The 26,147-nt window shown below is 41.0% G+C and overlaps 1 protein-coding gene across 50 annotated transcripts in view; it reads left to right on the top strand.

The window, feature by feature from the left end:
- Rims2 (regulating synaptic membrane exocytosis 2) overlaps positions 1-26,147 on the top strand; it is a 491,805-nt gene that overhangs the window by 444,035 nt on the left and 21,623 nt on the right. The window contains exon 1 of one of the 50 annotated variants that reach the window (XM_006988705.4): positions 19,754-20,138. The exons of the other annotated variants lie outside the window; for them this stretch is intronic. Within the exon in view, the coding sequence (XP_006988767.1) occupies positions 19,997-20,138 (142 nt within the window). The 5' untranslated portion in view covers positions 19,754-19,996. Of the gene's footprint in view, positions 1-19,753; positions 20,139-26,147 lie in introns of those variants that run through there. 50 annotated transcript variants of the gene reach the window in all.

Genomic DNA, 26,147 nt, shown 5'->3' with positions numbered 1-26,147 from the left:
TGTGCTGGTGGCCATTGCTTCCCAACCTCTAGTGTGCTGGTGGCCATTGCTTCCCAACCACTGTTAGTGTGCTGGTGGCCATTGCTTCCCAACCGCTGCTAGTGTGCTGATGGCCATTGCTTCCCAACCGCTGTTAGTGTGCTGATGGCCATTGCTTCCCAACCGCTGTTAGTGTGCTGGTGGCCATTGCTTCCCAACCGCTAGTGTGTAGTGTCAGCAAACTAATGCCAGCATGAACGGTGGCAAGCAAGGGTGTTAGCTCACCGTCCTAAATTATGCTTCTGTAATAACTAAAGATTTTAAGAATCTTTTCATATTAATATTTTATTCTGTATTTTGGGAAATTAACTAGTCCTTACCTTTGCTTATTTTTGTTGTTGTTAGAGTTTATGCTGTTATCTTTTGGTTTTCAAGCATTTTTAAAAATGTGTCTTTTATCTGAATTGAAATATTACAAAAAATATTTGCCCTAACAGCCATCACTTTACTAGAGGCAATTCGGAACTAAACTGGACTGGGCAGGATAGTGTATGAACAGTGACATAGGAGAGCGTTCTCTAAGTCATGCAGTAATTTGAGGACAAAGCTGCTGAGACCATGGACTTGTAAGCCTAGGTGGAGAAAAAGAAAATCCTGAACTGAATGTGATCAGAAATGCTGCCGAGCTGGGCCCTGCAGCACACCCTCGCTCACACACAGCCTGAAGGGGCCTTCAAAGAATGTTCTGACAAAGCAGGTTTCTGCATATTAAAAGAAGTGGAGAGAGTCAAGACTAGAGACATGTTCCACATGTTCTGAAAGCAGGGAGACGACAGTACCGCTGAGCTCTGGGACAAGGTGGGGGACAGGTGGGGCTCACCTCCGGTGACAAGAAGGGGACCATGAGACGAGCAAAGCGATGTGGTGGGTACAGTGAAGAGAACAAGACCCACCAACAGCTGTGCACGCCTGAAGTCAGAGAGGAGATGGGGGGGCGTCATCGAGCAGGTGGTGGAACTTGTAATTCCAAGCACAGTTTCAGGCTTTGTCCTTTCAACCCCGTGAGTTTGTTGTCTTACTAAGGAAGACATTTGAGTTTTGAAATAGTTCAGAAATATTTTTTAGTTATGTGGCATGTGTGGAGGGTGTGTGCCATGAGTGGAGGCACCTATGGAGGCCAGAGGCCTCATATCTAGAGTTACAGGGAGTCTTGAACTGTCAGTCATAAATGCTGGGAACTGAACTATGGTCCTCTGCAAAAGCACTGTGTTCTCTTAATTGCTGTGCTATTCTTATTCTCTCAGGCCTTGATCTGTGGTTTTTAAACAGGAAGATCTGGCCAAAATGTGTGTGTGTGTGTGTGTGTGTGTGTGTGTGTGTGTGTGTGTGTGTGTGTGTGTGTGTGTAAATGATTTAAAAAGGAGAGACTCAAGGCAAAAATCCCAGGAAGAGATCTGTGAAGGAGTCTAGATGAGATACTCAAGACTGGGGCCAGGACACAGGGCTAGAAATAGATTTAAAAAGAATACCTGCCATGGGTGTCTTAAGGTCTGAGTTAGCACTAAAGTAAATGGTTGTTTTTAATCTTCAAATTATGCCAGTGTATATTTGTCTTTCTGTGCCTGACTTATTTTAACACTGTCCTGTAGATTCATCCATATTGTTGAAAATGATAAGAATTTCCCTCTTCATATGGTGAAAACTATTTCATTTTTACATAATATATAAGCTCACATTTTTTTAATCTGAAAACTTCTTAGCATATATTTGTTGCACAAAATGAATCTTACAGGAATGAGGCCACATGAAGACGAAGTGATGTAGCCACTAGCCAAGAAGCAGGCTGTTGCCAAGTCACAAGAAGTGAGGTCACAAAGTGTGATCTCACATTTTAAAATTCATCCTCCAGGCGTTGATGGCGCACACCTTTAATCCCAGCACTGGGGAGGCAGAGGCAGGCGGATATCTGTGAGTTCGAGGCCAGCCTGGACTACAGAGTGAGTTCCATGACAGGCGCAAAGCTACACAGAGAAACCCTGTCTCAAAAAACAAAAACAAAAATCCATCCATGTATTGTGGACAGCATAGGTTGCTTCCATGTCTTAGCCATTCTGAGTAATACTACAATGAACAGGAGTTTAGGATAGCTCCTTGGCATACTGTTTTTTTCCTTTGCATGTATTCCCAGAGGTGAGATTACTGTGTCATGTGGTAGTTTTATTTTTAATCTTTTGAAGAACTTCCATACTATTTTTCATAATTTACATGCCCACCAACAATGAATGAATTTTCTTTTCTCTCCATCCTCTCTTACAGTTTTCTTTCATTTTTTGGATGAAAGCCTTTTAACATTTATGAGATAACATATCATTGTTTTAATTTGCATTTCTCTAGTCCTTTTAATGCTGATTTTTATATTCCTTTAATATTAAATTTTGATTAAATTATTGATAATTTTAAAACCATACAAATACATACTGAACTGAAGTTTTAATACTAGCATAAGAATTGATTTAAGGACATAATTAAATATATTTTTTCTACCTTGTTTTATATATGGCATTGATATATGTGTATGCTCAGAAGTGTATACACATTTAGATTCATGGAGATTTTTAATTATTATGTACAATCAATGCTTTCTAATATAGCTAGTAAAAACCACTAGGGTTCCCATGTTTTTCCAGAATTGCCACAAAATTCTCAAAATAAAATTTAATTCACTTCCACTTAATATATATTAGTAGTAGTACCATAGTATCAAAGATACAGTCAGGGACATGAATCATTCCTCACCACAGATTTCGGTGGCATTATAAATGCAAGATTTTGTCTTTCTTTTATATATAGTTAAGTAGCTAGAAATTGGCACAGTTTATTCTCAATATATTCTGCTCTTTAAAAAATTGTCCAGGCTTCTCTCCTGCATGCTTCAGATGATGAAAGTGAGGCACATATGTTCTCTTTTGATTTGCTTCCTGATCAAGTGGAGGTGTCAAAGATGGGCTCAGAAAATCCGAGGCTGGTGTATTGAACAAGTTATAAACGAATGAGCTAGGGCTTCTTAAATGTCAAGACATAAATTTTCTAAGTACAGATTCAAAACACTAATAAACAAATATCAATTCCAAAGGTGAGTTTCAACAGGAGTTATAGTCAGATGCTCATTCAGAACTACTACAGAGGCTGGTGTTTAATTTCAAAATACTTTTTTTAGGAGACTAATTAGCTAAAAATATGCTTTAGTGATAGCTTCTTTACCAGCAGGTATTGAGATAAAAGTGTCCTTAGACACAAATCAGTAACCCAAACCTGGTCATTGTGATGGGCTTGGGGATAAGAATAATGATATGAATGAAATACATGTTTTGCCATTAGGAAATGTGTGTGTCATATATTTATACATATGTATATATGTATGAAGACATGAGTATTCTTTTAAGAAACTACAAATGTTCTTTATTGAAACAGAAAGCATGATATTTACTATTGGTGCAGATAATTTAATCCTCATGCTTTTTATTGTGATAAAATATATTAAAATTTGCCATCTCAACTATTCTTAGGTGAAAAACACAGTAAGTTCAGTGGCATTAAATGCTCTCACACCTCAGCCATATTTTTGTAGAAATATAAAAGTCTTAGGAAATCAAATGGCCCTAAATAGTAAAACCTTAAGAGAAGAAAACTATAGAGCTAACAGATCTTCATTTTAAAACTTAGCTACAAATCTGATCACAGCCCCGTGGTGCTGGTGCAAAGACAGGCATGCACCCAAGGGAGATGTCACGGGGAAACCAAAAGCCACCTTTGCATCTGTGGCAACCCTTCAGGGGAAAAAATGCAGTCTCGACCCAGTGGGGCTAGAAAACTGGAGAGAAAAAAGCTAGACCCTGACCGATCACCAGGTAACAAAACTTACACCAGGTCAGTGTCTTTAGTTTTGGGACTTCCGGTTCAGTCCCTGTGCTGGCTGTGGGTGTACTGAACAGGTTCATTCTTCATGATCCTGCCTGTGTGCTTCTGGTGAGGTGTCCACTTTTATCTAGACTTTACACTTGATTTTCACACACTTGTTCATAGTACTCACTTACCACCCTTTTGATGGCTGTTGTGTTGGTTCTGATTTCCCTCTTTTCACTTTTTAGTTTAGTAAATCCCCCCCTCTCCCCATCTCTCTCCGTCTTTGCAGGTGACTCTCAGCCACACCTGTCACTAAAAGCTGCTTGTTTATATTATATTTCACTTTTGGTGAATTTATTTTTATTTTGGTCCCCAAAAATGCGACTGCAACACTAATAATAATTTAATATTTGAATAAATTTATTTCTGAAAGCATCTAGAAACACTATTAATTACAGCAATAAAACCTTATAGGTCTTAAAAATATTATGAATAGAAAATAAAAACTCTTGATTTGCCATGGCAACACAAAGTGTAGGTAGCATTATGTTCCATTTGGTGTCTGTAAAAGCCAAAGTCTATATCAAAAGTCCCTCAGCTATTGAAATTTTTAATTAATTAAATAATTTTTAGGTGGAGTCTAGCAGTGTGGCTCAGGCTAGCATTAAACTCATGCCCCTCTGCCTCATCTTCTAGAGTGCTAGGATTATAGGAGTATGCCACCACAGCCTGCTCAAACTATTTTTATTCTTTGGAAGTTACATTATATTGAAATTATGTTAAGGGATGCTGACATTTGCCTGTCCTGAATTCTAGTTAATCTGAATTCTCATCTTTCAGAAACATAGAACAATGCACCCAATTCTGACCAAGGGTCTCTAGTAACATTACATGGAAACAAGTTCTTTGCTTTTCTGTCTGTCTGTTGTGTTAGTCAGTGTTTCAGGGCAAAACAGCAGGAGCTGTGGGAAGCAAAGCAGGAGCTGTGGGAAGGCCCAGTGGCTTGTTTTTCCAGGTGAGCCTCATCCACACATAGATGCCATTATGTCATAATAGTCCAGGGATGAATTTGCCAATAATTAATCCACTGATGAAGTCATAACCTTCATAATCCAGTTATCTCTATACATTGCTACCTGAGTCTTTGGGGGCACATTTCAGACCCGAACTATAACATCTATCATGAGACATGGTACCATGGTCTGTTGAGGAAAGAACAAACCATTAAATTATCCAGTAAAACAAAAATCATTCAAATGATTATAATGTTTACTGAATATTTGTGATATACCATGCATTGTGTCATATTTGCTCTCAGATAATTCTCACAGTACCTGTACAGTTGTTATCATTATTCTCTGCCATTTACGGGTGAGAACACTAAAGTGCAGAGAGTAGAATTGCCCAAGTGTACCTCAGAGCTGAGACTGGGGGGGCTAGAGGTGTAGTCGGCCTGATTCCAGAGCTCACAGTATCACTGTGCCATCCTGTACCCCAAGTGACAGAAGTAAGCATCTTGCAGGATGAAGACTAAGGAGTTAGCCAACCTAGTTTCTAGACAATTCACAAGAGGGAAGAGTAGAGTGTAGTTGGAATTTTCTTTGGGCCACCAACCAGCTCCCAAATAAAGACACAGAGACTTATTATTAATTATGAATGCTCGGCCTTAGCTTAGGCTTGTCCCACTAGCTCCTTTTACTTAATTTAACCTGTTTCTGTTCATCTACATTTTGCCTTGGGGATTTTTACCTTTCTTTCATTCTGTATGTCCTACTTTCCTGCTTCCTCCTTGTCTGGCAGGCTGGCCCCTGGCATCTCTTTTTCTTTCTTCCTAAGCCTAAATTCCTCCTCCTACTTACTCTCCCTGCCTGGAAATATTGGCTATACTTCATCCCTCCATATTGACTGTTCAGCTTTTTATTAAACCAATCAAGTGCCTTAGGCAGACAAGGAAAAACAGCAACACATCTTTACATAATTAAACAAATGCAGCACATCTTTAGTACATAGTTAAACAAATATTCTTCAACAGTAGAGATTATCTTGGTGTTGTGTAGAAGAAAGTAAAAAGTTTAGCTATAAGCTATTGAATTGGAAAGAAGCCCCGAGACATTTGTGTGTGCAGTAGAAAGAAATCATACAAGTGTATTTGTGAAAAGAGATTTAATGACATGTGTAAATTCACATGTCTGTTTTTAAAGAGATAACTGCCTAGGATAAAAAGCGGACTTTCCTTTACAGCCAGAGACTTGGAATGTCTACTAAAAGTTCCTGAGTCGCATTGGAGACCTATAGTGTATACTCTCTTGTTTGAAGTACAATGAGTTCTGCACTACCTCACCATTTTTATTCTGGGTCCAGTCAGTCTTTTCCTCATGGAAAGCCAACAGCTTCATCCATTTGCGGAGCAGAGATTGGCTCTGTTATTGAAGGAAACATAAAAGGCAAAATTAAAACCAAAATGAATTTTCTTTAATCTGATAGATTTCTAACAGCTGTGCAGATAGAATTAAATAGTTGTTTGATTGTCCCATGTCACGGTCCCCATGTTCTGTGCTTACTCCCACTCCTTTCTGTCCCGGGGAGCATGATACATGCTCAGCAGTAAGCGTGTCTCACCTCACAGCATAAATGAGTCAGAGGTGTTTCAGCAGTCAGATGTAAGCTTTACAGTCTTCCAGTAAATGACTGTTGTGTTAAATAATCACTCAATCACAGGCTCTTATGAAACCCTCCTAGCTAGATGTATAGTACATGTCATAAGACTTTGGAAAATATGCTTGAGAGGAATTGAGTGACATTCATAGTTCTTTAAACTGAAATGTGAATAATTAGAAAAGAGTCGTTTAAAATTGAGAACCATCTCTACATTATAGAGATTATTATATGACATAACAAAAACAAGTACTCAGTGGGCAATGGTGCTTAGTGATCTTTTTGAGTAACTGATTCCACAGGAAGTCCTGTGATACAATAAACAAGGAAAACCTGACATTTGAAATGAAAAAGGAAGTGTTCTTGAGGTGAAGCTGAGCCTTGGGGAGATGAGATTCATAAATGCAATAGCAGGAAATAGTCTATTTGTGTTCATATAAATAGATCTTATAGAAAGGAAAACTGGAGGAGGCAGGCCATTTGGTAAACAAACTTTTCAATAGACTTGGAATCCTCTGAACTTGTCAAAGAAAACCAAGTGGAGTATTTAAGGGAGTCTGAAAAATAAATGGATGGGATTCTCAGGTTTAACACTGTTTTACTAAAGTAAAACAGAATGCTAGAGAATTTCAAATATCTGAATGTTTGCAGGAATCTTTTGGAGATAATTAATGTAACTACTCCTAGGACTCCTTTGAACACAGATGAAGGTTGATGGGGAAGAACAAATAGTGTAGTAGAAATCTTGGGAGGGGGAGACTATATTTTCTTCAAAATCAGTCACAATACAGTAGAGTTAGTTGCTTCCAATTCTGTGACTTGTGTTCACACTTTTAACACTTAGCACACAGGGATGTCTGTTTGATGCTTCTGTTCCTGCTAGCTGTGATCTAATGACAGAGATAGACTCCCTCGTGGATCTCATCCCCAGGACCTGTTATAGTGTCTCACGCACTGTAGGTGCTAAATAATGGGAGGAAGCAGATGGTAACAGGAAGGGGAGGCAGTCAGATCAGAGGACAGGAAAATCATCCTCAAGCCTGGTCTCAAGCACCATCTTCTTGTGACCACGCTGGCTGTCACCTCCTCCTTTCTCCTGTGCTGTATGTCTCCCTATCTTACTGTAGAACGGACTGGTTCCTTGTTTAGTTGGCGCTTCCCCCTGGCTCGATTGTAAGCTTTGTGGGAACGTGGTCTTTCATTTATATACTGATACATTTGAGGTACTGGAGATATAGCAAGTACCTAAATATAAATGAAATAGCCGAAAGTTTTTGACATTTTGTAGTAGTGTCTGTTCATTGTAGTGCTGTTCACCATGATGTTTTTGTTCTGGTCTATCACATACTCTGACTATGTTCCCTTCCCAGCGTTCTCTCCCGTCCCCCCACTCCCTCTCCTTGCTTTCTTCTTCCCAGGGCCCCTTTTAGGTTTTTTCTGAAAAAACTACCAGATGGAAGAAGCATCCAAAACCTTCCATGTGTATCTAAAGGCACAGACTAGGGATATGTTGAAGTGCCGTTATAGCTGTTTTGACTCAATAAGATCCAGGGGAATTTTCAAGTACACTCCTGACACAGATACTAAATGTGGACTTGATTCCAATCCTGAGACAGTGAGGAGAGCTGACGCACACACCTCGGGATGAACTCTCTTAAGGCACAGCAGGAGGCTTCTGGTCACTATGTATTTTTAATATGTAATGCAAAAGAATGAGGAAAGATTTGAGGACATTTTGAAGGGAAGCAATTTAGCACTAAAAGCCAAATCCCAGAGAGATTAAAGTTCACATGACCTGCAGACATCTCATGTAAGTTGAGCTACCAAAAATGAGGCCACCTTATCTTCTAAGAGAGGGAGAAAGGAGGAGTGGAGTTGGAGGTGGGGGATAGTGGGGCGCTGGGAGGACATGAGGGAAGGGAAACCATAATTGGAATATATTGTAAGAAAAAATAGTTTCAATATAAATCTCACCAGAAAATAAGACAGCAATATTCTCTAATATTTTAAGTAACTCGTTATGAAAACCCTAGGTTTGGGAAGTGGGCTGTGGGGAAGCAGTGGCCATGTCTTAAGTATTTCATGGTTTCTATGGAGACAGACTTCTGCATAGAACAGAAGCAGAATTCAAGTCCAGTCGGGAGGCTACAGTAAGGATGTTTAGACACCATATTAACATGGACTATTAACTAGTCTAATTAAAACTGTAATCCTCCATCACTGAACTATTCAGGAGCAGCTGGCAGGTGGAAACAGTACCCTGCATAGGACACTGATTGCCCCTTCACCTCTTCAGTCACCTCCTCAGTGCCTTAGAATCTCACTGAGCTGTGTATTTTAAGAGCTTTCTAAAGGAAAATTAAGGTGATTCTTTTAACCTGAAAGGGGTACTTACATAAATGACTTGTTCCTTTTCCCAGCTTCTGTGTTCTTGAACGCCACTGTAATAATTTTGAGAATGTCATAAATCTACACAGAATGCAGAGTGTTCCTGCCTGCCTGTGGATCTTTGGGTCTATTCCATTTTCTGTGGCAACCTGGCATCATGGGTCCTTCTCTTCTAGGTGCACAGGCCAGACTGCAGCTGCTTACTCTAACCTAGGCTCATTCACTGAAACTGACCCTTCTCGGGCAGTTTGACACAATATCCAGTCTGAAGGAAGATTTCTTAATGTCTGAAGTCAGTTGTGGGACGCTCATTCCAGTGATACTGGGAAAGGCACAGTTCTGACATAGGAAATCACTGGACCTAAGAACATTGACATTGCAGTCTTGTCTACTAAAACAAAACTTCCATGATAGGCTTAAAGCTTACAGGATCCCTCCTCAATGTTTGATACTGTGATTCTTAATATAAGAAACTAGGAATTTTAAATAGGACAAAATTACCAACACCTTCCAAGATTCCCATTGTATTTCATTAGCTGGGTAAGATTGTGTCTCTTACGTTTTAGTCACTGGGTAGAAAGGAAGTGTCCAGTAGTGAATAAACAGAGATAGCCTTTGTTCCAGTCATGGTTACAGTTGACAGGGGTAGAGAAGAAAAAAGTAAATACTCTTACCATTACACTTTTGGAGTGATTCTGTGAAGAGCAGTTGCACACCACACCAGAGTCTCTCCAGCCCCCACATAGATTCCCCTCCCAGGAAAAGGCTGAGTCCCGAGGAAGGAAGTGTGATGGAAGAGCTGAGACAGAGTCCATCCTAAAGACCACCCCGAGTGCCTCCATCCTGCTGAGCTGCCACAGGAACGGCCTGTGGTAGAGCAAACGCAGGTGCTGAGGCCATGGGCATGTTGGCGTCATACTGTAGCTGCAGAGACTTTCCAAAGGCTTTGTGTGGCTACTGATGTGACACATTTTCTTTTTCAAAGATCATCTTGGCTCCCTCATGAACAATGTCTCGAGGCATGGGAGGAAAAGCTTTGGGGTGGGCTAAAGAGAAATGGACAGTCATTAATTATATTTTTAAAGTAGAATTCAAAGTTTGATAATGATTGGATGGAAAGGCATTCAGTAAAGAAAAGATTAAGAAGGGGTGTCCAGATGTTTTTATCTGAGCAAAAGTGGCTACTTCTGTCATTTATTAAGTCTATAAAGAGAAGAATAAACAAAGATTTCTTTGGGAAAGAAACCGAAAGAGTAGACTGAGCCATCTGTGACATGTTCTAGAGGTAATGTTAACCGGACTTCTCTAGAACTTCAGATCAGAGGTGAAGCTGCTGAGAACAGTTGCATGAACATACTTGAGTTTCCAGACTGAAAATTGAAAGAGGCCATCCTGGGGTGAGGGTGGGGAGTGTGTGGGAGAGGAGGGCCCAGAACTGATGGTGAGGATGCACTGTAGACATTGAAGGTATAAGCTTGATAGAAGAGGTGTAGTCCACTGTGGGAGGGGTTTGAGAAGATGAGGGATTGGAAGAAAACTGGCAGGATCTTCTTACAGAGCCACAGCAAGGTCATCCTTTGGAGTCTAGTGGCCGGCTCTGTGAAATGCTGCTTCGCAGGCCTGTAAGACCAGGACCTGAAAGACTTTGGGAGGCGACAGCAAATTGGTCATTTTGCGTCTCTTAGAGAACAGTTTTATTTTTAACTTTTTACATTTCCCTTGGTTTATTCTTTTCTGAGTCATTTTGTACCTATATAATTTGTGCTTTTTGTGAAAACCAAAGTAATTTACTTCTAGATTTCCCCCTTAGTTCCCTTTTCCAGTTGAATGCTATGCTTGTCCAAATTGTGTATTAGAATGTAATAATCCTGCAGCCTAGAGAGTTAGTCTCTTGATCTTAAAAATGTAGCAATTATCACCACCAAAGCAGGAGTATTTTCCCCTCCCTCTCTTCCTCCTCCCCACTCCCCTCCTCTTCTCCTTCCCTCTCCTCCTCCCCCTTCTCTCTCCTCCTCCCTACCCCCTTCTCTGTTTGTTTTGATGCTTGTTCTCTTAAATGCCTCTGGGCTACGTAAACTATGTTCAAGATGCACGCTGGTCCTTTTATTTCGCATGGTCTGTTTTTTTAGTCTTTCTATACTTACTAATTCAAATAATACATAGTGATTAAATGCAATAGATTTAACCAGTGGTCAGTCAGTAATTGACACAATCCACTACTTCATCTACTTGTATTGATGGATAAATATTTCTTTAATGTTATTTTATAGTGAGTGAGTGATCCAGTCTACTAAGCAATCAATGGTCTATGTTAAATGCTTTCAGTGGAGACCCTTGGGTGGGAATAATACATTGATGCTTCATATATATTTTTGCAGAATATCCAATATGTAAAAATGTAAGAAAATTTTAAATTCACAGTTGAACTAGTCTTCACTTAAATCACTGCTAATGGATGTGCAGTCTTTTGTCTTCTTTATGCTTCAAAATCTGTAAAATATTACTCATGAGTTTCAAGATATGGTTGGAGTTGAGTGTATTGTTTAGTATATGTCAATGTTAGTATATAATTATCTGTTATGTTAATTGTGTTATACCTCGGTTTGCAAAGTACTTGTTATAGAACCATGAGGACCTGACCTTGAATCCCCAGAACCCATATGTTAAAAAAAGCCTGCTCTGGCAATATAGACCCAGGGCTGGGGGGAGACAGGTAGATCTCAGGCTTCCTGATAAGCCAGACAGGCTAGCCAAAATTACAAGACCCAATTTCCAAAAATTAAGGTAAAGAAGAGTTGAGGAACCCAACCCATGATCAGTTTCCCATGTGTGGTTTCCACATATGTCTACATGGGCTATCACTCATACACACACACACATACATGTAACACACACACACACACACGAAGAAAAGGAGGGGAAAATTGTAGAAAGTAACTTTATAAAACAAAATTATTATCAATTAGATATAATATCTAAAACCCTTATAATTAAACCATGGGAAATGCCTAGGGATTCTTGGTTAAGTGCTGTTGTTGACACTGAGAGACATAAACTTATTCAATATCATTTTCCCAGTTGTCTGTGTGTAGTCTCAGTATCTTGTGGGATTGGTTCCATGGTATCTCCATACTTCAATCTACAAATGGACAAGTATCTTACATAAAATGGAATAGTATTTGCATACAACCTATACACATTCTCCAGGCTGGCCTAGAACTTAACTGTTTAACCAAGAATTGCCCCGACTTCCTGACCCTTCTACCCCCACCTCCCTAGAATTACAGACATGTGTCACGCTGCCTTGCTGTGAGTTGTCTTTGATGGTTCTTTTTAGTGTCTGTCTACTCACTACATTGTCAACATTATGAGGAAAAGACCCATTCTAATTGATCATCACTTCACTCCCAGACTTCAAAAAGAACTTAAGAGTTAAAAACACATTATTATTGTATTTGTTGAGCAGATAGAAGAAATGTAAATTACACCACAGATTGCCTCCACCTGAGACTGTTTTCCCTGGAATAGTTCTGTGTCTCCTCAGACTTCTAGATACCAACCTTACTGTGAAGGTATAAATAAAGCAGATTAATGGAGCCACTTTAGTTTAATTTCAAGAACCACATATTTCATCTACATTGTTCTTTCCTATTATAAAGTTTCAAATTAGCAAGATGTTTAGGTCGCTCACACCCTTAACACACAGACACTCAGGTCGCTCACACGCTTAGCACACAGCACCTTCAGGGGTCAGCTGGTGCTGAGTTGCTCAGTTTGGTTACTAAGTTAGCCATTTGGCACGCCTTTTTTTTTTTTTTTCCTATTTTTCCAAATACACTGAGTAGAATAGAACTACCTTCAGGCAGGAATTCACTTATACCCAGTCTAGGTGATATGTTTGACCTAGATGGAATGTTTTTCATGGGCTTTGTTTTCCAATATGCTATTTAAAATCCTGATTTTTTAAAAATATTTTTATTGCCTTTGGATTTTAACAACCTTAATGTTACAAATTTCCTATCTCCGTGTACAGTGAATTGATTAAATTGTCTACAAGAAAAATTAGACATCTATAAAAACATCAAATTTTTTTTAGGTCAGAATGGTATCAAGCAATGTAAACAACTTAAGAAATTTATATCTAAACAGTATGTGACTTACCTGAAGAGAGTGGTCATCAAAATTTTATTTCCAGGTATACTCGAATGAATACATGGAATTTAGCCAGTAATAAAAGAATGAAAGTAAAAACTGGGCTTAATTGTGATTAAAGGAATCCTATGTTCTGTGCATACTTAATATTTTTGTAGTCACACTATGGTAAAAGGAGTAAATAAATAATGAATGACTAAGAACAAGTTTCAGCACACATATCTCAGAGATGTTGCAGAATTTTATTTCATTGGTGCCTGAAACTCAGGAAGACATTTAGATCTTGTTGTCTACTTGTACAGAATGATTGTACCCATAAAATTCTGAAATGCTATTGATCTCATGTTATGAGAAGTTGCTGGATGGTACTCCTCCAGAATCTCCAGGGGAATCATAGCAGAAAAAGAAATTTCTTCTTTTTCCTGGAATGTTCGAGAGTGATCTCCTGATATTCCTATGTAGACTTTGTATGAATTTATTACTGAGGCATTATGAGGCTATGGGTGTGTGCCTCTTTCTGGTGTGTGTGTGTGTGTGTGTGTGTGTGTGTGTGTGTGTGTGTGTGTGTGTGTTTTCCATCGTTCCTGGCTTATAACTCCTTCCACAGGATAGGCCATTAAAAAGTAGTTTCTTCTCCTTAAGGCAGGACACAGAAAGTCTAATCTCCTTGCCTTGAAGTTCATCAGCAAGAAAATCTACTTTTTCTGATAGTAGATAAGCCTCCCCCCCCCCCCCCCCCCCCGCCATTTCAGAGGGGAGCTGACCTGTTCTCAGAGGGAACACAGAAAGCTGCATGAGCAGACAGTGCTGCTGCTGCTGCTGCTGCTGCTGCTGCTGCTGCTGCTGCTGCTGCTGCACCCAGGCTGCTTAGCATTAGACAACACCCTTTCCCAACCACGCTGTCACATAGCTGCCCCCACCTCACGACTTAATGCTTGTGCAGTTCAGTTTCACCATCACCATAAGAGGCAGTTTAGAGAGATTCTAGATAGCTCAACATGTGGAGGGTGCTAACAGGTGGAGAGCTAAGAGAGTACATAGAAACTACAAGCTCCTTCTCTATTGTGCCCTGTGTATCTCTACCAACAGCCTTTGGAATGAGATATACCAGATGTTTCCCTTAGTTCTGGGAGCTGCTGGGGAGGGGCTTGTGGAACACCAATCTATAGCCAGTCAGAATCACAGGTAAAACAAACTGGTTTTGGCATCTAAACTGTAGGGGACTGAGAGCATTTGTAGGCTGTGAGCCTTCCACCTGGGGGATCTAGGACTCCAGACGGTGTCAGGGAAAGACACTGCCGGCGTCCACTGGTGCTGCAGAACTGGTTTCTGTCTTGCTGCTAGAGAGAGATTGGCACATTTTTCAATAAGAGATGTAATCTGTGTTAGAACAGAATAGGAGAAACAGTTTGCATCTGAGCTGGTTTCTCCTTGATCTTCAAAACCACAGAGCCTAAGCATTGTTTGGAATAGTGCAACAAAATGGTGGATTCAAGTGCTGGGTTTGCTATTTATGATACTGAACAAGTTGTTATACTGTGACTCAAACTTTATAGACTTACTGCTGGTTTCATTTCTTAATAACCTGTGCCTCAGTTTCCTCTCCTATATAATGAATTTGCCGGTAGTATTCCTCTCACAGTGTTGTGTACTTATGAAATGGTTGTATGTGTTGTGGTCAGAGCTTTGGGGGGGAGGCTGGTGGACAATAGTGGGATTTAATGTTAGCCACCATTTCACTAGTGTGGAACTGCAAGAGGTCAGGGATTTCTGTCAATTTTTGTTTGCTCTTGTATCCTCAGTGACGGCAACATGTCTGGCCTGTGGTGTGTATGCAACAAATATTTATTGGATGACTCTCTTGTTAAGTTTGTCATCTGTGAAGTAGAAACAATTAAGGTAACTACCTCATAGTGTTTATATTAGACTGTATATGTGAAGGACATGAATCTGGCTGCTCTCTTCATAATTATTACTGTGCTTAAAGGGACATAATTAAGCTGGGCGTTGGTGGCGCACGCCTTTAATCCCAGCACTCGGGAGGCAGAGCCAGGCGGATCTCTGTGAGTTCGAGGCCAGCCTGGGCTACCAAGTGAGCTCCAGGAAAGGCGCAAAGCTACACAGAGAAACCCTGTCTCGAAAAACCAAAAAAAAAAAAAAAAAAAGGGACATAATTAAGACGGGTGTGTCCCAGTACAAGCTCTTCCTCCGTTCTGCCTCACTTTCTCTTTTTATTGCACATGGCTTTGATCTTTCAGGATTTTTCCCCATCATGCCACAGGTCAAATCTTATCACCATGTTTTAGCTTAATCAATATTTTTTTTTACTTCCATGGACAGATTTTCTTAAGAGATAAATACATATATTATCATGAATCTCACTGCATTAATAATGAAACTATTGACCACTTCATCTCTTTTGGTTTTTTCTTCTTATCATGTTTGAACACATTTTTACCTCTTCAACTTCTCTGAGTTTTGGATTGGCCAGCTGCTAAACTGTAACATCTGTTCTTCACTTTCAAAATCTGCCAAATAAAAACTAAAAATACCTTTGAAAACTGAAATCTCCAAGATTTATGCTTTATTTCTGCCATATTAACATAAAGCTAGGAATGAGAGAAAAGAATGTTGATTTCAGATTTTAAATTCAGTTCTGGGATATATAATATTTGGTCTGTTTTATAGGGAAAGCAAATATAGATTTAACATAACCATGTAGGTAAAATAAGCAGTATGACTTTAAGATTGGAGTGTGTGCATTTGTTTTTGATGAAGAACTTGACAGTATAATTATAAGCACACTCATCCGCTCTGTGCTGTGTCTTTCTACCGTCTTAGTTTGACATGAGCATATGTACATCTGTGGCATGGTTCTCAGACATTACCTGGAGTCAGACTGTGTGCTTACAGACCTGTGCTGCCATGGTACGCATGTACTCAATATGGCTGAGTCTTTGTTAGCACATCTGCAAAGAAGATTCCCTGTTAGGAGCACATCTGCAAAGAAGATTCCCTGTTAGGACTGATGGAATATGTGACATGTTAGTGCAGTGTGTTTTTATGAACTCTATCTGTAAAATATGTTGGTTTGTATTTATCAAGTGGCATACGATACTAGCATATACAGAGTATATCTATTTATCTTTCCTTCAGAAAGATGATTTTCATATTTTCTGATGGAATTTTTCAGGATTTTATTATGTTTGTTTGTGACTCTTAATCTCTAGTTATGTTTGGATGGATAAGAGAATTAAAAATAAGTTGTGATCCTGGGGTTATCATGTTCTAGATGTATGCTTGTTTCTGTGTGATGAAATGTAGTGGTTCATCATTGGAGAGATAAATCCCAAACTATGTACAGTGTTCAGCTACACATAGTAGACTGCATATGCATGTGCTAATGGTGTGGCTGCACATGCTAGGCTGCATATACATGTACTACATAAACTATCTGTGTCTTGGATTTGGACACATGTACTTATGAAATGGTTTTATGTGTTGTTTATATGAATTTTAAATTAATCAGGGGTGACAGCAGATGTGTCTGAATAGACTAAGGAGTGATAACCAGGCTTGTTAAAAAGGTGTAAGCAACCCATATGTGTTGGTGTGCACTCTTGTATATCCAGCACTCAGGAGACTGGGGCAGTGAGATTAGAAGTCTGAGGCAAGTCTAGGCTACATAATTGAGACCCATCTCAAAAACAAAAATGCAAACAATGCTAAATATCATGAAATACATATCTTTATGCGAAACTAGAAATATTTTGAAAGCAATTAAGCATAGGACTAATAAAGTGGAATCTAATTTGCCTCAATAATTTCAGATTATTCTCTAAACTATCATGTGAAACAAGAATTATCTCATCATTACTGTGGTCCAGCTCTGCCTTGAATCTTTCTTCCTTCAAGTAAAGTAGCTTGTCTCCACCTTCCTGAGTCCTGTGCCCCTCTCTGTGCCGGTCTTCTGTCACTCAGGTCGCAATGTTTAACTATTTGAACGCATCCCAGGAAGGCCTTGCTGTGGAGTTTCCCGAGAGGAGTGATGCTCAGCTAGAAATGGCTGCATCTAGACTCCTCCGGTCTGACCAAGCGATGCCGAGGCACATACCAGGGCCTCAGAGCGCCTCCTCATGTCCTCATGCAGCCTCTGCTGGAAACTTGGCATGTGTCTTTCTGGGGCACCTGTCACCCACCAAGATGTTCCTGGATGCTTTGAACGAAGTTTCCTATCCATCTCTATCCATTTTGTTTCTTTGGGAATTCTCTGCTCAGCCCTCTTCCTTCATATGTTCCTCCTGCCAGGAAGCTAGGAATGGCCTGTCAGTGTTTCCCAAAAGTTTCTAAGCAGGTAACTTTCACTCCCCACTTCGTTCAAGTATTTGTGTTCGTGTAGCAAAGCTGTGTGCTTTCATTACCCTGTCCCCATTCAGGCAAATATCCTGATGAAAGATGAATGATTTAGCCATTCATTCGCCATCCATTCCTTCTGAGCAGTGCAAGAAACTGTTTTACTCTTAAATCTAAATTTCCTCACATACAATATAGTTATTTTATTATATTCATGTTTTCTAAACTATTTCAAAGGCAAGAAACATATTCTACATCATAACTCAATATACACATATACATGCATACATATTCATGAAACAGAACTGTAGACAAACTCTACTCTTTTATTTCATTTTTACTCTTTAAATTTTGACTAAGAGCTGCAGAGATGACTCAGTGGTTAAGAGCACTGTGCTTTTCCAGAGGACCTGAGTTTGGTTCCCAGCACCCATGTCACCTGGCTCACAGCCACCTGTGACTCCAGCTCTGGGGATCTCATGTTTCTGACCTCTGAAGGCACTAGTACTCACATGCATGCATGAGCATGCACACATCCATACACAGTCAGAAACGACAACATTTAAATAAATGAATAAATTGCTGATCAAATGCAAGTCAGTTATTTTCAGAACTCACTAAAAAATCATGACTGACAGTTCAAAAACCATAAGATGACTTTAAATAAAAATCCTTTCCATTTCTCTCAGCCTGGGATCTTTTTCTTGAGTCCTCTAATGAAATTCTTCTTTAATGGTAAAAGCTTCCGTTCTTTCAGTAAAACTGATATGTATAAAAAAGTGCTCCTAGAGTTCTCTTTTATCTGGTTTTGAAATGTTGGTAGTAGGAGAATGAATACTGAAAAGGGAACTGAACTTGAAGCTGTGGAATATTAATAAGAAAGGATGAATGTCTGTCTGCAAAACAGGAAATGTGTTCTAAATAACAAACCCTTTTTGTTACAGTTGTGTTGTTTTTAGAAAGCTGTGAGAGTTGTTCCTTGTGAGTGTTTTTCCTGCTCCCGAGCTGTCATGTCTGACCCTGTCCTGTGTGCTCCATCCCTTCTCACCTGCTCCACCGCTGGCTTCTCAGGACTCCAGGTCCATGCCCGACAGCACCCTGCAGGCCCTCCCTCCTTCCTGCCTTCTTCAGACCTCTTCTCACGTGACACCTAGGCAGTGACACCTATGAGATTTCTCAACTGCCGTGTGCCCACACCCCTTGCCTCTGCATCTGTTTTTCCTTGTAACACTAAGCCATGTACTGATTTATTGCTGCTCCCTAACTCCTCCCCTCTGGCAACACGCGCGCACACGCACACGCACACGCACTTCAGGGGGGACTTTCAGCTGCTTTGACCACTGTTGGATTGTAAGCATCTACCAAGATACCTGGCATTTGCCAGGAGCTTGGTTGACTAACTGAACTTGAACATTTGAATCTCTCAGTACTTCAAGAAAAAATCATGTATATACGTGTGTGTGTGTGTGTGTGTGTGTGTGTGTGTGTGTGTGTGTGTGTGTGTGATTGCTTAGGAAAATCGAGATGGTAAATGACTTCCCTAAGGTTTTAGAAACTTAAGGCACTCTTCTGACTCCTAATAAAACGTATCAAGCTTGCTTTGTGTTCAGAGATTTCCACCTTGCAGAAACATGGTAACTTTGCTTATCAATGGTGTTGTTTTTTAGTAACTCTGTGTTGCTTACCAGTTTATGTTAAGATGTAACCTTTTACTGTGATGTTAAACTTGATGGTGTTATTCTTAGCAACAGTGGGCAGCTGATTGCCTTGTGTAGAGAAAGAAGGAATTAGAGGTTCCTGGAATGAACGCAAACTTCACGAGCTCATTGTGCTTCTCCCCCGTGTTGGTGTTTCTGTTGTCGCTTTTCAAAGAACTCTTCTGTTGACTTTTTCCCGTTACTTTAAAGCTAAAAAGAAAGGGTTAATGTAGGCTTTCATAAGCCCTGGTTAAAATATGGTAAAGACCGTGTCTCTCATCTACACCCGGGGAGTGTGAACAGCTGCTGAAGAGAAATTGTTAAGAGAAAGTGACTACCAGGAATCTGCCCACATCTTAACCACTCTCAGTTGCCTTCTCTTTACACCTAAGTAGTCACCATTCTCAGGTGCTGGCCATGCCAAAGGAGGAAACAGCTCGGCGGCTCCGAGGGGTCTGCAGGTCAGAACCTGAGGTGCGCCCCGGCATCGCGCCGTGGTGCCGCCCCCTCCAGCCGCTGATTGGCGGGGAGCTCAGCATCAGCAGCATCTCCCAGCGAGGGAGGGCACCCGGGCTAGCGGCTCGGCTCCCGCCTCCGGGATCCTCAGCTCCCCTGGCGACACCTTGGACTTCCACAGTGAGCCGCTGCTCCTCTTGACGGCTTTCCTCCCCGATCCCTCCCCAGCAAAGCCAAGGTCCCAGCCACATCCCAGCCGGGCTGGGCCGGGGAGGCAGGGACCGGAACCCTAGGGTTCCTCGGAACCCGCCCGCCCCCCGACCTGCAGGCTCTGGAACCGCAGCGGTCGCCGCGCGCCAGCCGCCAAGACGCCTCGTATCTTGTACCGCGGGAAAAGCGGGTCCTGCAGCAAGATGGGCCGGCAGGGCCTGGGGGGCACGGGCGCCGCTGGGCGCTCCATGCAGCGCTCCCAGAGCCGGAGCAGCCTCTCTGCCTCCTTTGAAGCTCTTGCAGGTTACTTCCCCTGCATGAACTCCCTGGAAGAAGAAGACGGAGGTGAGGACCACTGTTCCCGCCACCCCCTTGGATGGTGTGTGTGTTGTAGATCACTTGGGGTTGGTGGCAGGAGGGTTGGACTCAGGTGAGAACTCCAAACTGTGCCTGTTGGCAGGTTGTTCTTAGAGCTCTACAGGCTCTCCTGGGGAATAGCTGCCCTAGTGAGACTGATTGAATTACAGAGCACCTGGGAGCTGAATGAACATGTAGACTGGGTGAAGGCCGGCGGCGCCATCCTGTGTGCCCCCCACACTGTTTGCTTTTGTTTACTTCCTAAATCCGCAGTCTCTGTGTCAGCATGGAGTCTGGAGGACAGAAATGCTGGGGAACTAAGGAGGACTGCAGCAGCAGAACTTTAGGTGTCCCGGCCTGTGGCAGCCAAGGCAGGTGGGGAGGCTGTGCGGTGGGCAGGGAGAAGGTGGACACACTGAAGGCGCTTCTGCACTGTGTCCACTCGGAACTTCATTCACTAGCTAATGTGTGATGCTGCTGTTGGCTGTCTCCTATTCAACAATGTCATTGTAAGTAAAAGGGACTGGCTGTGTTGAACTCTTCACCGAGAGATTTGCAGGCCTTCATAAAGTTTGGAATAACAGATCCTGGTTTTCCTTGAGGAAGAACTCTCATAAGATTTGGCAACCAACATTGTATAGAATTAAGATGTGCTTGTTTTTATTTCTTACTAGGAATCTACCTAGCTCTAGTTTAGAAGAAATTAACTACCTACTTTAAGAACAGATGGGAATAAAAATTTCCCGTGTTCGCTCTGGAGAGGGACGGACAGTTAATGATATAGTCAGTCTTAAGCTATCCGGGTTTCTTCCGGCTTGATGTTGAATCTTAATTTGCTATAAACAAAGACACATATAAATACAAATATAACACTAAGGCAACTCCCTGTGAAAGCATGACTTTTGGTTTTCATACTTATCCTTGTTTTTCTGTTTCTTACCTTTACAGCTGACTTTCCTGCAATTATTTCTTTAAAATTCTAGGAATGGTATGAAGTCAACCAATTAAAGACAGTTAAAGTGAATAACTGCACAAGCCTATTTGTAGCTGCTTCCTAGAATTCCTTACCTGCCAGGCCCTGCTTGTGTCCTGTAGTGTTTGGCCTTGAGGGCCCATAACCTTTCTTAGCCGTGTTTCACAAATGAGGGTGCTGAGGCAAGAAGAAATTCAGAAACTCGCCCATTCTGTTGGCATTGGAGTTGGCACTTGAAGTCTAGAGTGACCGACACAGCCTGTGTGCTCAGCTCCCAAGTTCTAGATTATTCTTTATGGATACTTGACTGCACATACTCACTATCCTAGTAAGTATGGAAACTATAATTCAAAGTTAGGTGTGCCTGAAAATACAAATATTTAAATAAAATGTAGACTTATTTCTAAGCATATTTAATGCTAATTCCCCAATCTTGAGTTTACTTCACATAAGTGATCATCATTCTTAAGTTATTACTAGGATTTGGGGGTTTACAAAATACCATCCTAAAAGCATTTTTGAGATAGTAAGAAAGGCTTAAACAAAATGTGAAGATTTTTCAAAATTGAAAGTACATTCACTTATCTGTGTCTCATACAGACAAATCCCAAAGGGAGTTTCTACATATACACATGAAACTGGAACAGATTTCTGTGCAATAATATTGCTTCTTGAGTTGCCAAGACAAAATGTTCCACAAGGAAGGTAGCATTTTTAAATGTACCATATATGTCTCTACTCACAAGGAGGGACTCTCCGTAAGTGAATCCTTCACTGGCCCAGAGTCAAGAGAAATGAATCCAAACCTTCTTCTCTGGTTTCACAACACTCCTTCACTCTTGAAATTTCTGTGTTTTAAGAAACTGTTTCAACATCTCCACAGATCTGTGAGACACAGACACCAGTGGTCCAGAGCAGGACCACAACACTCTGCAATGTTTTTTTCTATTGAGACACCCATGCAGAACACATGAAGTTAATGTGGGTAACATACTTGGAAGCATTATTATAGTCCTGTGAAATCTATCCAGCTTGCAAGAAGAGGAAATGCTTCTGAACATGGTGTTCACGTTGGTAGAGAACAGTTGATTTAATGGGAGCGGTGGTCTCCTGATCACTGAGCCTGACTAAGTTAGCAGTCTGTTCAGGAAAGCCAGGTGCAAAGCAAAGCTAGCATTTTCCTTTTCTTCCCTTTTCTTTTGTTATCAAGTTTTTGGTTTTTTTTTTTTTTGTTGTTGTTGTTGTTGTTTTTGTTCTTTTTATCTTTTTAAAAAGGTTTTCCCCTGGAAATAGTGCAATGGCTGAATTCTCATTTCATTCTTAAAGCATGTCTCTAGGAATTGCTATTCTATACAGAAAGTGCCCAAGAGGTCCATAAAGAGACCAAATGCTTTTCAGTCATTATTCAGAACTACTCAGGGAGAGTATTTGATGTGTTTGTAGCTGTGACAGTGTGAATTGGGTGCATTATCTTACCTTCTTAGAGTCTAATGAAGAAAACAGAAATAACTTCGTAACTATAACAGGTATTAGCTAGGTAAAATACAGTGTAATCAGACACATTAGGAGAGCCTGATTTAGGAGTTAAAGAGGGGTCCCCTGAGAGAGAGTATAAAATGCTGATTCAGGCATCGGTAACACGAGTTTCTAACATCTCATGAAACAGCATCCTGCACATATTTGAAAACGATCTGTCTGGATTCCTCAGCTAGTGAGTAGTAGAATTAGGAGCTAACCCCGTAACTGCTGACTACAGTGCTCTAAGAATTGTTTCATAACAGTTGTTTTAGATTAAATCTCCCTGTAGGAGGCCATGGTCTTGAAAACTGAGCCCAGTAATAGTTATCATTAACTATGTAGCTTCTATGTATTCCTTTCTTTTATTTCATGGGAGTTCTTCGAGATGATTTTTGTTTTTTATGTTTTACTCTAGTGAAAGTATAGACTCAGAAGAGGTAAACACATTGCCCATACATAACAAATCCCAGTGTGGCTGGCTTGAGTTAATTCACTGCATAGACGGGTCTTCGTTTCAGCTCTTCTGCTTACTGGCAAGTTTGTTTTCCATCCTTTCCCTGTGTTTACTCCACAGGATGTTCTCCATATCTCTGAGGCTATTTTAGATAGATGTGGTGGAAATACTACTCTTCCCGTTATTAACAACTTATAAATTACATGCACTTATGTTATCATGGAACCTGTTTAAATGGGTTATATTTTCACTGTGTAACCTATTTGGTCCCAACAGTAAGTCTTCCTTCCTGATACAATTAGTATATATAGGCTATTTGAATGTTTCGAGCACTTATAAGAATAGAGGAACTATTTTAAGCAATGTTTCCTTCCATTTGTAATTGTAGAAGCAACCCTGCAGCTTCCCATCCAGGAAAACATGTTTGTGTGGCAAAGCTGATGATGCATGAGGGTCTCCGAGATGATGCATGAGGGTCTCCGAGAGGCCATCCACATGTCCCTGCGTTTCTAAGCTCGTGGTTCTTAGTTAGTTATGTGTCTATTATGGGATGAACTTTACTTCCCCAACATTTTACACCCTACCACCTCTGATTGAAACTTAATTTGGCCACCATACACAGAGATCCTGTCAACTCAACACAAAGTAGCTAAATAAATTAGTATTTAATTCTTTTTATATATCAGCCAGTTTTAAATTAAATTATAAGAAAACCAGAAAGAAATGAAAGTCGCTTAAGAATCACTAGAAAGCCAAGGAAAAACCATCTGCATATGATAGTGAGGCTGTGAGGATTACTGAGGTAAAGATCCATCTAGCCCATCACAATGGTGCAAACCTGAAATTCCCAGGCCTGGGGAGTCAGAGGGGAGAGGACCACATGTTTGAGGCCATTGTGAGTGAGATAGGAACCATCTCAGTAACAAAGGACTTATGTAAACACACACACACAGCCTTTTAAGAGGCTGTTCACTTCATGGGATGATGTGAGTCCTGGTGTGGAGTTAGTAACTCACTTAAGTCTTAGAAACCATCTTGTTTGAGTAACAGCTGGAACTTTCCCTTTGCTCTGTTGAAGTCAAATATTCCCCATGTATGTCAGTATAACTCGGCTAAGTGCAGAAAACAGGTGTCACTACTAATACTAACTGAATAGTTGTGCTGTTCTTGTCCGTTTCAGTTGAATGCAAATGAAATCAACTCTCCCTATAAATTGTTTCTCAATGTGTGATCTAGACGTTTTAAGTCTGATCACAGTATTTACACATCTTCCAAAGCCACACTGGGGCAAGAGATGTATAGACTACTGTCTTAGGTAGGTCCTATTGCCGTGAGGAGACGCCATAACCACAGCAACTCTTACAAAGGAAAACACTATCGGGGTGGCAGCTTACAGTGAGAGGTTCAGTCCATTGTTGTCGTGTCAGGGAGCATGGCGGCGGGGAGTATGGTGGTGTGCAGGCAGACATGGTGCTGGAGAATTCTACATCTTGATTTGTAGGCAACAGGAAGTGAACCAACTCCCTGGGTGTGGCTTGAGCATAGATGAGTCCTCAAAGCCCACCTCCACAGTGGCACACTTCCTCCAACAAGACCATGTCCACTCCAACAAGGCCACACCTCTAATAGTGTCACTCCCTCGGAGGGCATTTTCTTTCAATCCACCACATCCCACTCCCTGGCCCCCAATAGCTTACAGCCATATCATAATGCAAATATGCATTCAGTCCAACTTCAAAAGTCTCCATAGTCTATCGAAGTCTCAGCAGTGTTTTAAAGCCCAAACTTCAAAGTCTCTTCTGAGAGCCATGTAATCTCTTAATTGTAATCCCCTATAATCAAAGTAGAGAGAGAGAGAGAGAGAGAGAGAGAGAGAGAGAGAGAGAGAGAGAGAGATTATGTGCTTCCAACATATAATGGCACAGGATATACATTACTGTTCCAAAAACATAGGAAAGGGAGCACGGTGAGGAAATACTGGACCAAAGCAAGACCAAAAACCAGCTGGGCAAACTCCAGACTCTGCATCTCCATGTCTGATGTCAATATGCTCTTCAGATCTCCAACTCTGTTCAGCTCTATTGACTACAACACACTTTTTTCTCTTGGGCTGGTTCCACTCCCTGTTAGCAGCTCTCCTCAGCGGGTATCCCATGACTCTGGCATCTCCAACATCTTGGGGTCTCCACAGCAATCCAGGTTTCAATTCACAGCTTCACACAATGGCCTCTCTGGGCCTCAGTTCAGGGACACTCCTGACACATGCCTGGCCTCAGTGGCTTTCCTTAGTCATGGAAGAAAATTCCATAACCCCTTCCTTCTATCCTTAACTCTAAAGCCAGAACCACCACGCCAAAGCTGCCAAGTTCTGCTGCTTGCTTGTTCAATTACATCGTCACCAGCTTTCTGTTTTTGATGGTTTTCTTTTGTGCCTAAGCTTGGCTATCCTTGGACTTGCTTTGTAGACCAGGATTGGCTCAAACTCAGAGATGTGCCTGCCTTTGCCTCCCAAGTGCTGGGATTAAAGGTGTGCACCACCACACCCAGCTCTAGCCTTTTCTTTAGTTCCTTTTCACAAGGTGGAAACTTAGCTGAGTGTGATCTTGCCCTGATGTTACCACCCCCTTTATTCCAGTTCTTAATCCATTTATCTACTTGAACCCAGGATTTAGCTCTATTGCACTTCCTGGTGCTCTTTTTCTCCTCAAAATTTTCATTTTGGAATTCGCCCTGTTCATCTTGCTCCTTTTCATTATAAATCTTCATTAGAGTTACTGCTACTAACCACACAACCAAGTCTATACCAGGCTGTTTTGAGATTTGTCAGTGGAATTAATTTAAAACATTTCACTTTAATCTCAGGCAGACTCTTCAGACAAGGGCAAAAGGCATCCACTTTCTTCACCAAAATATCACAAGAACAATTTCTAGACAACATAGTAAAATTCTTCTCCTCTGAAATCTCTTGAGTGAACACCCCACAGTTCATCAGATCACGCTCGGCACTGTCTTCCACTCTCCTGCCAGTATGGCCCATTAACCAACACTGAAA

The sequence above is a fragment of the Peromyscus maniculatus genome, chromosome 20, assembly GCF_049852395.1.
Source record: "Peromyscus maniculatus bairdii isolate BWxNUB_F1_BW_parent chromosome 20, HU_Pman_BW_mat_3.1, whole genome shotgun sequence".
Lineage (NCBI taxonomy): Eukaryota > Metazoa > Chordata > Mammalia > Rodentia > Cricetidae > Peromyscus > Peromyscus maniculatus.
This window is presented reverse-complemented; position numbering and strand designations above follow the sequence as displayed.